Raw genomic sequence first — 16,100 nt, forward strand, 5'->3', positions numbered from 1 at the left:
CTTAAAAATATTACAACTTACCTTCAAATATAAATACAAATATCTTAAAAATATTACAACTGACATTAAAATATACATTCAAATATCTTAAAAATATTTCAACTTACCTTCAAATATAAATACAAATATCTTACACATATTACAACATACATTCAATTATAAATACAAATATCTTAAAAATATTACAACATACCTTCAAATATCTTAAAAATATTACAACTTACCTTTAAATGTAATTTTAAATAAAAAAAAGGAGTGGGGGCTATTTGACCAAAATGGGGGCGTTTTGATCAGATTGGGGGCGTTTTGACCATTTTTTGCAAGTGGGGGCTATTTGACCAAAAGTGTGGGGGCTATTTGACCAAAATAGATGCACTACTGAACTTAACTGGAGTTCGATATATTGATAACATTTTATTTCAGATAAATTTAAACTGTAAATTTAAACTGTTCTATTATGAAACAGACTTTAGATCTATTAATACGTGTACCCTTATTTGACCACTGGACTTCACTTGTAGAATAAACTTAGTAGCACTAGCAGACTCACGTCTTGTGTTTGTCTTTCACTACTATAAATTGGATACTTCTCAAGCAAAACATACAACCATAAAAGCATCAAGAAAAAGGTTAATGCATAGCATCAAGTCGGCGCAATGAAATAAGAAGAAAAACGTGCATGCAGATAACCAAAAATGGTTATTATTTCAATGATAATATTTGTTTTTATGTTGGGTGTACATATGATTGAAGGACATTATGGTTAATATTATAATATTGTTACAATAGTTTAAGCCCGGAATTATAGATATTCTGTTTTTTCCCAAGCTAAAGCTAAATTATAACAAAAATATACAAACGTTTTTTCGGAAGAAATATGGTATAGTACATAGATTTCAATAACATGAAATTCACCTTTTATTTGTACCGGCATGTTATGTGAATTCCTTGCTTTATATTTTGTATACATTTTTGTAACACATTTCAATCATATGAGTATATAGAACGGGGATAAAAATAATATACATCAAGAGGGAATGATCTAGAGTTCATTCTTTCGAATGACATTTTCAAAACAAACAATTAAGCTCAAGGTTAATTTTTCAAAACTCGGCATTTTTGCCGCCACCAAGGGAGATTACTGCGTAGGAGGTTTACAAACATAACGGATATTGTAATAGTACCGTGTAAATCAAAATTTTCAAAATGATAAGCAGGTCTATTATAATTTAAGGTTTCTTTATCAATTAAAGAGTAAAGTTTTATAAAACATTAAAAAACTTCATATTTTATCACTAAACTATTGAAAGCATTGTTCTGCAATTTATGAACTACAGAAGTCAAGTTGGAATATTTCTAAAGTAATTCCTATCAAATATAGTCGCCGCCCAGGGCGCCGACTAATAAATATCAGGTTGTGTGAATTCAGCTCCTCTGTATTGATACTTATTTATTTAAAGCTGCACTCTCACAGATTTCATCTGAACGTTTTGACAATTTTTTTTATTTTTTGTCTTGGAACGAGCCAATTTTTGCAAAAATCCATGGGAACAAGTGATATTAGACTGCTGACAAAAAAAAAAAAATAGATCGCAGATTTTTATATTAAAGTTCCAACATTAATGTTTTATGCATTAAACATTAATTTTCGAACGGAAATATGAAAATCTGAGATCCGATCTTGTGTCAACACTCTTTTAGCATTAGTTTGTAGATATTTACGCAACAATTTGCTCTTTCCAAGACTAAAAATAAAAAAAAGTTGTAAAAACGGTAAATCTGTGAGAGTGCAGCTTTAATAAAGCTCGACTGAGTAGGCAGCAAATAGCTGATCTATGAATTGGGGGTGGGGGAGCGGGGTGCACAGAAAGATTGTAACAACCCAGATAAGAGCTTTTACACGCGGCATCAGTGAATAGGGACCCTGGTAATGTCCCTCATGGTAGGTCTATTTTTTAGATGTGAGGTGGGCGATCGAACCTGCGACCTCTTGATTGTCAGTCTTAACCGCGGATTCATAACACTCCCACCCTAGCAATGTATTCTTTATTGACAGATGTTTATTTATTGTGTATAGTATATGTTTTTTGTCACATGACTTCTACTTTCTTGAATGCTTGACCTCTCTGTAAATAATTTGTGTCTTCACTGTTCCATAGTGTACTTTATTATAAGCTATAAATGTACATATGCCGTTTAATGCTGAATAAAGATATTTTATGTTATGTTATGTTATGTATTAATTTTTGTCACACTCAGAAATATATAAAAATAATACAGGTACATTTTACGAGCTGTTACGGTCAACGTATCTTGCCGGAGATGGCCGAGTAGTTACGATTGCTGTAAAAATGTCAGAAAACCCTAACCCTTTCTTAGTAATTTATATCATAATAATAATATGTGATATCCTTAAAATTCAAGGCTCCTGCTATAAATTGTTGTAAGTCAAACGTGAAATTTAAAATATCACTGTTTGAGGCCCGTCGTGCTTTATTTCTCTGAAAGAAAACAAGAAAAGAGCGGTATGGTTTCCAAATTTGATTTCATCCACTGCCATGGCCCTTCTAAATAAAAAATACATACAAAAAAGGTTGAAATTTCATCTCGCCTCGTTCTTTACGCTCTGTGTGTATTAAACAACACAGTCAATACTGCAAACATTGTTTGCCTATGGACTAATATAAATAGATATACAATTGTATATAACGGGTTGATTTTGAAAACAAAATGGTGCGCTCGAACATGCGCATGATTAATACGACAATATCTGCCGTACACGTATTTGCATATATAAGCAGATATATTGATGTCGTGTTGTTGATATAATTACTGTTTATTAAAAGAAGGTGGCCAAGCCGATCGGCATCACGTATGAAATACAGCTGTAGTTGAACGTACTGCCTCGCCTATGAAATACAGCTGAAGTTAAACGTACAGCCTCGCCTATGAAATACAGCTGTAGTTGAACGTACTGCCTCGCCTATGAAATACAGCTGTAGTTGAACGTTCAGCCTCGCCTATGAAATACAGCTGTAGTTGAACGTACAGCCTCGCCTATGAAATACAGCTGTAGTTGAACGTACAGCCTCGCCTATGAAATACAGCTGTAGTTGAACGTACAGCCTCGCCTAAGAAATACAGCTGTAGTTGAACGTACAGCCTCGCCTATGAAATACAGCTGTAGTTGAACGTACAGCCTCGCCTATGAAATACAGCTGTAGTTGAACGTACAGCCTCACCTATGAAATACAGCTGTAGTTGAACGTACAGCCTCACCTATGAAATACAGCTGTAGTTGAACGTACAGCCTCACCTATGAAATACAGCTGTAGTTGAACGTACAGCCTCACCTATGAAATACAGCTGTAGTTGAACGTACAGCCTCACCTAAGAAATACAGCTGTAGTTGAGCGTACAGTCTCAACTATGAAATACAGCTGTAGTTGAACGTACAGCCTCACCTATGAAATACGCTGTAGTTGAACGTATATCCTCACCTATGAAATTCAGCTGTAGTTGAGCGCACAGCCTCACCTATGAAATACAGCTGTAGTTGAGCGCACAGCCTCACCTATGAAATACAGCTGCAGTTGAGCGCACAACCCCACCTATAAAATCGTACAACTTCACTTATGAAATACAGCTGTAGCTAAACAGTCTGTTTTTGAGAAATCACGCTTTTTATCACATTTATACCATGATGATTTTTGACAAGCAGCTCTGATTACTACATAGTTATATTAAAAGAACAAACATTCCGTTCACGCTATATACTTCCAAAAATAAACTGATGTACCAGTTAAGACACTTAATCTTCATGTACCCGTGTCAATAACTGTCGTAAGGTTTAAAATCGTAATATTCAAGTCGTAACGCTGATTTCGGCTTTAACTGCTTTTCAATAAAGCATAAGAAAGAACATAAATCGTTTAGATTCTGCCCGTAGCCAGTACATTTAGTTTACTCATATTTGTCTACAGCATAAATTACAAATAATTTACACATACACATACACATACAATCAAACAAAACTAACAAATGGGTTGGGCTTCAGGTTATGACGACATTAGTTTCAGCCCTTCCCAGGCGTCAATGTAACGTCAATGTCGTTTAAATCTATGATAAAACGTAACTAGAAAAAGTAAAAAATATTAACTTATTAAATTGAGGAAAAAAAGAAAATTGGTTGCCACCGAAAGAAAAAAAACACATTGTAATAACATCCCAAAACATTTATATCGTGCTTGAGGGTGATATCAAAAGAAAAGTTTGGTTAATTATATATTCTTAAGGACTTCAATAACAAAACACCACACTGTTTTCATCGCATGTGTTATTTTCTATTCAAAATAATAATTTTGATGTACTTAAAGGATGACATATTCGAGTATTTCGAAACAATAACACGCGTTGTTCGCCGTATCATTTAAAGAAATGACGTTCTGCTGTTCTGTGCCTTGTCCACAGTCACAATTAAGATTACCACGATTTTTTTATATGAAGATGTGCATTAAGATTGCTGCGAGCATTTCTGATTCTTGTATGGTGGATTTTTGAAAGTCTGTCCGCGACAAGATAATACTGTTGAGCCTTTGTATGTATCTTTAAAACTTAAATCCATTTAGCGTGTTACTGTTGCAAACTTGAACATCAAGTCGGTTCCACAAATCTCCGGACACTCTCCGTAATGCTTACGATTTAGTAATGGGATCGTCGTACAATCTCCGTTTCTTCAAAGATTCTTATATGATTATGACTGTGAATTGCATGTCACTTATGGCATTAAAACACAACTGAAGTCGTGATAGTGTCAAGGCGTGCAGCCAATAAGCCCGAGCAGACCTTGATGAACACGTTAGACACACATACACGCACTTCTACTGAACTATTTGTTCTCCTTTACAAAATCGACGCCCGGCTACCGATTCAATCGTGGAGAAACTAATAAATAAAAAAGTTACATAAACAGTAGAAATGCGTTTTTGAAGAAGAAAGCGCATTTCTGTAGTTGTATGATCAACAAGATTCAACACGTGATGTCATTCTATAGATTATATTTATTCCAAATGTAAGTTTACTATTTTAGAACACATACATAGTTCAAATACAGATACGGACTTGTGAATTTTTTTCAGGAACATTTAATGAATATATCACGATCATTAACTGAACTGCTTGTTAAAAAACACGGTAAACCTGGGATAAAAATGGGACTTTTCGGGAATGTTTAAGATTTTTAAACACTGTTTTCACGAAGGTGTTCGTGCATCCATGCAAGACAAACTCAGGTATGTGGCCTTTAAATTGGATTTATTACTTTAGGTGTGTGTGTTTTGTTTTTACCGTCTCGTTTTTTTCAACATCTGATCTGTGATAGATACTTCCACCTACGTACCATTTCCATATTGGTATGTGTATGTCTGAAAAAAAAATGCTGGGAGTTAAGTATGAAATCATGTTATAACTGTATATATACGAAGTATACACATACATTGTACATACAGGAGAGTCAATTAGTCATAATATGACGATTATTGACGGGCCTCGTCATCAAAACGTTTTCCGTGTGCCCCAGGGATGTTTTGAGTCAAACGAATAAACGCGTATTTGTCAAACTTATTGACGTATTTAAATATTTTGATATGTGAAATATTTATACAATTTGTGTATCCGATTTCATAACAGGGTGAACAGAATTGTGCGAGGTGCTTGGACGGACACAGTTAACTAACAGTGGTGGAATTCCGGCGGACGTTTGAAGTGACTTACTTGGTGAAATATAACAGGAACATACATTACATATAAATACATTGACAAGAAAAAAACCCGGAACGAACTTCATTTAAATTAGTTAAAAATAAAACGGATATTTTTGCAAAGAATTATCAAGCGGACAAGAAATCTAAATATAAAAACTGCAGATCTACAAAAAGTCTTCAAAATAGTTATAAAAACAAACGTCAGTTTCGGAATATTTTGAAAACAAGACAAAATGCGCATGGATTTACGGAGCTTGGGCGTAACCGTTGCCATGACAATGCTGCTGGTGTTACAGACAACACACCGGGTCAATGGTGAACCCTTAAATAAAGTCTGGACACTAGATGGAGGTATTATTGCAATGTTATAACAACAAAAATATAAAAAATAACAATATCCTGAAACAGAAACAAGAGCTCCATATTATATAACATGTTCTAAGATATCATGTTCTCGTAAAGTCTGACATAAACGGAAACTCCTGAAATAGTTTTCACAATTTTGGTAAGGGTTTAAGCATTCTTATTTCAAATGATTTGTTGCACATTTTGCAATATGGACCATATTCTTTACTGTCAATTTCGTTCAAAAACAATGGGTTTGTGTAAATATTACGTACTTTCTTATTACATGTATGTTTAAACAAATCTCTCATCGGATTCAAATGTCGTTAAGTTTTTGGATCAGCCCTCGTTTAAACTGCTTATTTGTTTATAGAAACAGCCAAAGATCTTGACCCGGAAGGTGTAACATTTTTCCACGCCGGCTCTGACCCAAAACCGAGCGAAAATGACGTCCATACATTCTCGGTACGTTACTAAGTGGTTGATTAGGGTTTTGGCTAGGCCAGCTAACGTACAACCTTGGGTAAGGGGTGTTAATGTTGTGTTTATGGTAGGACTATTTGTTAAAGTAAGGATTGCCTAAAGCAGTTATTAGTTAACGTTAGTGATTTAGTTGGTTTAGTATATATTCGGTCGTTGATTTTGTGTGATATAGGGCAATAAATGTTCAAATGACACTTATCTTAAAGAAATTTTACTATATGGCATCGTCAACACCAAAAGAATGCATATATATTGCAATACTACAGTGTAAGATACATTTCTAACTAATAAATACACGACCTGGACAAACAACGACTGGTGCGACTGGTGCATAGCTAGGCTATTTGAACGTTACGTACCAGTTACGACCCTTTCATTTTGTTGTACTATAAAAGACTACGTGTTTCAGCAATGATAGAGAGATCAAATATTGTCGACCAGAACTTTCAAATATCTAAATTATATGTGACGTATTATAAATACTATGCTATTCACATTTCAGAGAGTGTTACCTAACGACATTCTACTGTCTAAGACCGTGGAGCGACTCGCGAAGACCAAACCCAGTCTCCGGAGCTCCTGGTCTCACTTTGGCGGTTTCTTTCCTCAATCGGGTAAATGGTAGTTTAATTAAATACAAAATTAGACAGTTGGCATTAAAATTGTGTTTTGAATTATTTTATAATACCAAAAGTGCATTTTATTAGTAGTTAATTATACATTATAGCAAACGTGTACGCACAATTCTATGTTTATGTATAGCGATACTAACCGTTCAATTTGCGTAAAAAATACATATAATGAAAACAGTTATATGTATTTTAAAAATCAATATCTTATACATTATATTTGTATTGACATGCATTTTTCTTTCTTCCTAGAATCCCAGAACGACATGGGGATGGTTTTCAGCAAAAAGAGCGCATTTAAAACAGAAACATTACCTGTTTTCATGGGCAACTCCGACACGACAAAAAAGAAACCAACCAATCATGTGGCATCATTTGCGCCAACCAATACAAATGACCTAGATGCCCCAGCTCCCAGCGATTTCATTGGTGAGAATACACTACAAACGAAGTTGGACACACCAAGCGCAGCTGATAACCCGTTTCTTATATTTGAAACCGGAAATGCACCTGTAGACCAAGGCATTGGGCTGAATACTTTAGCAACGGGGTCAGAAACAGGAGGTGATCTGCCGTTTAGCAGTTTCGGGTCGAGATTTAATAGTGACTTTGATTCTAGTACAAACACCGGAACTGACAACAACGCCGTCCTCTCCTCATCGCCAGACAGCAATGGCATTACTTTTATTGACAATTCAGTTGGCTCCGAGAGTTCGATATTTGGAAGAGTATCGTCTGGCAATGTAAACTTTGATCCATTTGATTCATTCATGGCTGGTAATAAAAATAGCGTTGACTTGAGTAGTATGAGTGATAACGCCAAGTCACGTGAGAGTACAAACACTTTTGACTTTGACACCAATTTAAACAGTGCGCCTACAGATTTTACTCAATTAGGGATTTCTGATGTAAGTACTGGCCCTATCTATCCGATGGATACTCTAGGCGTTTCTCCAACAGAAAACAAAGTCCGCATCAAACCATTGCCTACCTTTTCGACAGACTTTGCCTTCAAGAATTCAATGAGACCAAAACTTACCATGCAAGTAATGAATAACTTCGCTGCGAAAACAACAACGACACCAGCCCCACCTACATCACAAAACATCAAGAAACCAACAATGATGATTACTGGGCAATTCAAGGACCAGTCTAAAGGTCCAAGATTTATGGTCAAGTCAAAGTTTGTAGATCTAAGTCACATCAAGAAAGAGGAACCAACAACCACAACGAAATCAACCCCTGCAGAAGTTGAACCTAAACCAACAGCGCTTACACCTACAGAAATAACAAAACCATCAACAAATTCCAAGACTCCCCCGATAACAACTACAATCAATGAATCACCTTCCACGACACTGCAGGTAGACGCAACAAGTGACTTGTCGCAGGCAGCTAACAGCAAAAACCCAGGCAACAAAGGTCTGAAAGTCGACTTTCTGTACCCCCCGGCGCCATTTCCTTCGAAGCCCGAAACAAACTCTGACGACACCTCTTCTAGTATAAACGCTGAACAGCCGGTAAATGCTGACACTAAAGATCTCATCGCAATCACTGGAGGAACGAAGACGGAAAGTGTCGCCTCAGACGTAGCCACACATTTAGATATTCCCCATGTTAGACATACAAACCATATTCTTGGTCGCAACACTGACGATAGATTTGTTACCGAACCAGATGTTCAGGTTCTCAACAAGGAAGATGTAGATAACTCCAACCCAGGCACTAGGGCTTTCCCCAACGTTGCCCCTACTGCAGAAGTTCCTGGGTTGTCTACGACAGAGTTTATACCTTTAGACAGGATAAAGACCAACACTGAATTAAACGAGGTGCTTAATAATTTTCCTGTCAATTCAATGGATATCGGCAGGCCAGTGCTACAAAGAAATGGCAGATTACAAAACATAAATGGTTTGAATACCATGAATGGTGTCAATACAAACCGACAAAATAATATGAACAACGTTATTGTAAATGGATTAGACAGTAATCAAGATCAAAGTATGCGTACGGTAGGATTAAGCGATACCCTAAATCGATTTAATGATCAACAAGGTAACCGAAATATTAATGCAAACGTTTTTGGAACCATGCAAAATACTCCAGGAACCTCTAATACAATAGTTAATAATAACGGACAAAATCGGCCGGATGTAAATAGTGCAACAAATCTCGTAAACAGATTAAACTCATTTAATAACGTCAATAACAACCAACGAAACGGTTTCATTGGAAGCTTCAACGGCGGTGAAGAAACTAATATTAACAGCATGCAGGGCAATGGACAAGCTAACACTATGACAGGGTTTAATAGAAATGAGCAGATCAACCAAGACCCAAGGACAAACCAGATGCTGCCAAACAATGTACCAATATCAAATCAAGTAAATAACCAGATTGATCAACTGCAAAACATGCAAAGCCAAGTGAATGGAATGAATGCACCCAATGGTCCTGGGTCTAACCGGAATAATTTAAATCAGCTGTCCAACAACAGGGGGGTGCAAGGTCAATTTAACACGAATCGTTTGTTAAATAGCATGCAAAATGCACAAAACAACAATGGGAACACTCAGATGAACAATAACGCTGTCATTTCGAATAATATGCAGATAAATAACCCAAATAATATTGGTCAGCAAAATATACCGATAAACAACCCAAATAATATTGGTCGACAAAATATAGCGATAAACAATCCTAATATTGGTCAACAAAATGTACCGATAAACAACCCAAATAATATTGGTCGACAAAATATACCGATAAACAACCCTAATATTGGTCAACAAAATGTACCGATAAACAACCAAAATAATATTGCTCAGCAAACCGTTCTGACAAGCAATCCAGGACGGTCAAGCAACGGTCAGCTTACAATAAATAACCAAGATCCATCACGTACTATGAACAATGGTTTCAGTAACTTACAGGGAAAGTTACCTAATTTGAACCAACAATCCGTTACTAATGGACAACTAGTGAGTCAAATTCAACAAAATAATAGAAATACACAGGTTAAACAAACAATAGGACAGCCGGGGATGGACATCAACACCCAAATTAACACTTTACCCAGGAATACGGTAGGGCAGGGCAACCAACAAACATTTAATACGCAACAGCAAAATACAATTGCGAGAGGACAAGGACTTTTACCATTAAAGACCTTCCAGAATCAACTGATGAATATTGGGCAAACTGGAGGATTTAATCAAAACGGACCAACGGTTAACCAAGCACTTCCAACGAATAATCGAGGAAACCTGTGGAACAACCAACAAGCGTCACAAGCTTCGGGAAATGCTCAGACATTTGCTCAACAGAACCCCAATTTTGGAAACATGGGCACTAATGGCAGCCCGCAGAATAGCTTTGCAAATCCAAATATCAACAATAACCAACAAAATGGTTTTACAAATCCAAATCTCAGACAATTTCCCAATATACAACAACAGCAACAGCAGTTTTCCTTACAAAATCAACAGAATCTAGGCATGCTTGTTCCCGGCTTTAATCAGGGCCAAATGCTCGGTCTTCCAAATGATGGACAGTTTATGAACTTTGGGCCGAACCAGTTTGGGCAAATGAGACCTGGGCCGATGCAAGACATGTTTGGGCCGGCGCGACCACCCGCTGGGAGACCAATGATGCCGTTTGCGGGTTAAATCGAGAATATTGCAGTGGTGTTTTAAGACAATGTTTGTAGAGTTACTGCATTTTTTTAAACAAATTTGGGAGCGAAAATGAGTTGTTGACGTATCAGTTGACTCAACAGTGTTGTTGTTTTTCAAATCCAGTGTCTACATGATGTCGAGACTTGTGATGTTGAACCTCCGCTTCAAGTAATAATTAATGCATTATTAATGCTTACTTATAAACCTGTTAAACGAATGGTAAATTGTACAATTGATGATATATCATTACAGATACATATATATGCTGTGATTAACGTGTCAGAGTTCCAACATGAACCTGCTTGGTTTGCTAGCTTTTCACGTCAATTGTTAGTGAAATATTTATGTTCTTTAGAAGTTGTTGTTGTTTTAAATAAACCGCATATGTAATTATTTTCATATATGTAGTCTGTTAAAAATTGTATATAGACTTGTATTATTTTGCATAATAAAATTCCGTTGTTATACATTGAAACGCCGTCCATGTCTTACATGTCCTACCCCAGTCCGCATATAGGATGTCCACTCCAATGCATTCTTTTAAAAACTCATTGTGTATGGCCATCTCACGTTTGCAAAGATCTGTCGAAGATGAAATGGTTTATGTTCGTCTTAGTGCTTAATTACAAATAAGTATCGCCAATAAATAGTGGCAGTTTCTGAACACTGTCCACAAGTGTGGTCACGCCCGTTCCTTTGCAGGCTTTGGTGTGTTTATGTTGGCAACGTAGCATGGCAGGTAGCATGGCAGACATTACATATGGCGACGTAGCATGGCAGACATTACATATGGCAACGTAGCATGGCAGCCATTACATATGGCGACGTAGCATGGCAGTCATTACATGTGGCGACGTAGCATGACAGCCATTTCATATGGCAACGTAGCATGGCAGCCATTACATGTGGCAACGTAGCATGGGAGCCATTACATGTGGCGACGTAGCATGGCAGCTACGTAGCATGGCAGCCATTACATGTGGCGACGTAGCATGGCAGACATTACATATGGCAACGTAGCATGGCAGCCATGGCAGTCATTTCATGTGGCAACGTAGCATGGCAGCCATTACATGTGGCGACGTAGCATGGCAGCCATTACATGCGGCGACGTAGCATGGCAGCCATTACATGTGGCGACGTAGCATGGCAGCCATTACATGTGGCGACGTAGCATGGCAGTCATTACATATGGCGACGTAGCATGGCAGCCATTACATGTGGCCACGTAGCATGTCAGCCATTACATGTGGCCACGTAGCATGGCAGCCATTACATATGGCGACGTAGCATGGCAGCCATTACATGTGGCGACGTAGCCTGACAGCCATTTCATATGGCAACGTAGCATGGCAGCCATTACATGTGGCAACGTAGCATGGCAGCCATTACATGTGGCGACGTAGCATGGCAGCCATTACATATGGCAACGTATCATGGCAGCCATTACATGTGGCGACGTAGCATGGCAGCCATTACATGTGGATTTGTAAAGATGGGTAACAATGTTTATTGGCATACGTTTTCAACTGAGTTCGATTAACAGCTTGATCACACTATATTATGTATACTTATGGCCCTTTAATTGTCAAACATTTTACCAAATTCACTTGTCCGACTTCTTGATCATATCTTACCTAACAGGACGAGAAATATAAGGGCTATTTACGAAATAGGACATTCGTTCGATCAACATTTAAAACCAAAATCCACAAAAGAAATTGGTGTGACCTAGTTCACTGTATATCACCGTATGGTCATAACACCCATAATGTTGACAAAGTGTCGGATTACCGCAGTTGTTGAGTTTATAAAGGTCTGCCCGCGCCCTATAATGGCTGCATTATGGCTTGACCCAGTCACATCCCCAAGTGTGACTTAAACAGAATTTTAACAGAATTTTGAAGCCAAATGGGGAGCTTTACCCCCATCGGTTGATGGGATATTCGCCAAAGAAGTAATTTTGTACACAAAATGCCGCGAAACCTGCGATGAATGACATCTAGAGTGGTCACACAGCTCTGACTATTGGATGTGGTTTCATTTGTCTAGTCTTTACTACAGTTGTAAGTTTGATATTGCATTGTATCTTAAAAAACATTTACGTATAAGAATGGTATTTTTTTTAAAGGATGGGCAAGATTCGCGGTCAGTTCATTTACAAGAAAGTGTTGTGAGAACAGGACTTTTCGTCCAATATATGTATGTATATTTCTAATATATAGATGAACTGACCACTTTGTTGTCGATGCCCGACTATTGCCTCACTATCTAATAATTGAAACTTCTTCAAGACCAGAGAGTGCGTTGACATTACTTACAAGTTTTCCCTACATGTATTTTAAATGTTCATGTACATATATAGAGAGGGTTACTATGGTTGTTTTATATATATATATTTTTTAAACGGCCCGCCCCCGATTTTCTTTTCCATTTTAATATGTATGTACAGGATAAAAGTACATGGTATACTTTCTATACACAGGTATGTAGCCCCTTGTCCAGTGCATTCTCTTTTTTATCAATGGGTCGTAACAATATATATTTTTAAAGTTTAAAAATCTTTAAGTGTATGAATGAATTAGGGCTAGGATCAAAAACTGTTTTTCCTAACAATGGACCTGGACCAGAAGAGTTATATTACAACACCATCACATAGAATAGCATGTCATATCGTCATGAACTTCTAATAGTACTATGGATGTAACGGTTTAAATCGGTAGAATTGTTAACTCAAAATGTCTCTATACAGTTTATACCGATATTGGTTTTCTTTCTTGACTACTTCGGCCGAAAAAAAAAATGGTTTCGTTTTAGGTTAAGGTGACTTGCATTAATTTAATAATTTATGGTTAAATCGATATATATCATCATACTCCTTAATACCTTATCCTTTCATGTGAAAACGAAAGAAGAAAAGAAAAGAAATGGTTTGTCACCATAATGTAGATTGGAAATCATTAAATAATGTATATCTACTAAAAGTAGTAGAGATCCAAATTATACGCGTTCATCTCATAACTCCGGGGATGAAATGTTTTTTTACCGGGCTTGATAATAATGGATAGTCGATTTGGTATTCGTTGTATCGTTCCAGATACCCTGCTTAAATTCATGAATTCCATTCGTATGGTTCGATAATTTCAAAAGGTAAAATAGGTAAAACAATAAATATTCTATATACATTTTGCTGTTAGCTTAGTATTTCGTTCATCGTGTGAATCACTATCGTGTGTGTCGCTTAAGGTGCCGGTTATCGTTTCGTTCCCTCTATGCTCATTCTTGTTCAATATATAATATAATGTGTTTGTAGTTGTCAGGTAAGCCTGCCATATTTGTTGATAGTAATGAGCGTATCTCTAAGCAAGGCGCCGGAGGGGATCGTGATGCCCCTCACTAAGATAAAGTTTTACTTATAGGGAATTATTTTCTAAGCTTCATTAGGATGTTTGAGCAGTCATTGTATTACCACCCTTTTGAAAAGGGCCCAACAACAGGTACACGGCGTATACAATCAACGGGCTTTATATTTTATTTCTAAAAAAATAAATATTATTTATGCTTTCTGTTTCTTTTGGATGTTAAAGCAGTCATTGAATTACCATCCTTTTGAAAAGGGCCCCCAACAACAGGAACACGGCGTATACAATCAACGTGCTTTTTATTAGGTTTTGTTTAAAAAAAAAATTAGTATTAAAATTATTATTTATGTTTCTGCTTTCTTGGGATGTTAAAGCAGTCATTGAATTACCACCCTTTGGAAAAGGGCCCCAACAACTCCTGTCATTAAAAATAATCAATTTACAACACATTTTATATAATGTGCCGGTTTACTCTATTTGAAAGACGTTTTTTTTTTTTAAATAATGAGCGAATTAAAATTACATCCTTTCATACATATTCGATTATCAAACGTCCGTTCTTTTCACGTGGAATTTATAATTATTTTTACAGCTTTACTAATATTATACTGAAAAGGGCTCTATCGATTGTTAAAAATAGGCGATGTTAAGATCATAGATATTTGCGATCATATTTTTTATTATACAAATATATCGCTGCAAGACATCATGACGACACACGTATTCCTAAAATTGACGTCACGGCAACGTCAATGGCTGAATCACAACTAAGCGTTATCCTAGAGGGGTTGACACTATATCAGATGTATTTATTTTCTTTTGCAAAGGCTTATTTACCGGAAACAGTGCGTTGAAGTTGATTTATACATGAAATATTATATCACGGCACGGTACTCAAATATTCGATAAAGTAAGTAAGTAAAAAGATCAAAAAGACGTGCGTCGGCCGGGAATCGAACCCGGATCGACTGCTTGGAAGGCAACCATGCTAACCTTTACACCACCGACGCCTATGCAAATCTACGGTAAAGTGTTTATTTATAAATCAAACAAATCAAAACGGTTGTGTTTATACTGTTGTTTAAAATTCACAAATATCAACGAATTAGTAAATAAGTGTAAAGTTATGTTTATAATCATCTTATTTGTCAACTATGAGATAATTAATATTGTGCGAAATCAAACTCGCATTTGTTATTGTGGATTACATTTGCTATTCTTACGACTAAAAACATTCTTGATACTCACCGGAAATAACGTGACGTCATACTCACAACACATCGTAAATGAAGGGAGTTTCCTAACATTTTGACATTTATAAGTGAATAAGATGGCCAAAACATACGATTATCTATTTAAACTGTTACTGATAGGTGACAGTGGTGTAGGAAAAACATGTGTGCTATTTCGATTTTCAGAAGATGCCTTTAATGCCACGTTTATTTCAACGATAGGTAAGTAAAGTTGAGAAAACTTGGCAAAGTTTGGTGGGTGGGGGATTCATTCGTTTGAAGCAATTTTATGTCAATATACCTTATTTGCTAGTACATTTCACAGTCAATTTAATCCCCAAAGTGATGTTGTCCATGAAGCTCAGAAAAAGCAGTTGAGTAATGCTATGAGCCTCTTGTCAGTGTGGGAAACAAACACATGCTGGTAAAACTTGTCGAACAGCCTTGACGCGGCCAATATTGCTGAGCTCAATTAAGTATTAAAACGAAGAAGAAACGTTTAATGTCTTCTTTACCAGGCAGCAACAAACTGCTTTGCACATCCAAAATTTAAGCATTACAAGTGATGAAACATTTGCCTATAAACATTTACTTATATTCTGTTTGCGTT

General features: G+C 36.6%; 1 protein-coding gene and 1 non-coding gene across 2 annotated transcripts in view; one reads left to right on the plus strand and one right to left on the minus strand.

Moving 5' to 3' along the window:
* Positions 1-15,196: 15,196 nt before the first annotated feature.
* Positions 15,197-15,268, minus strand: Trnag-ucc (transfer RNA glycine (anticodon UCC)). The gene has a single exon. It is a non-coding gene; the product is annotated as a tRNA-Gly (tRNA).
* Positions 15,269-15,512: 244 nt separating this feature from the next.
* Positions 15,513-16,100, plus strand: part of LOC128221849 (ras-related protein Rab-8A) — a 31,978-nt gene continuing 31,390 nt past the window's right edge. Inside the window, exon 1 of the mRNA XM_052930468.1 lies at positions 15,513-15,712. Within this exon, the coding sequence (XP_052786428.1) occupies positions 15,589-15,712 (124 nt within the window). The 5' untranslated portion in view covers positions 15,513-15,588. The remainder of the gene's footprint in view (positions 15,713-16,100) is intronic.

This window comes from Mya arenaria, chromosome 16, assembly GCF_026914265.1.
Source record: "Mya arenaria isolate MELC-2E11 chromosome 16, ASM2691426v1".
NCBI lineage: Eukaryota > Metazoa > Mollusca > Bivalvia > Myida > Myidae > Mya > Mya arenaria.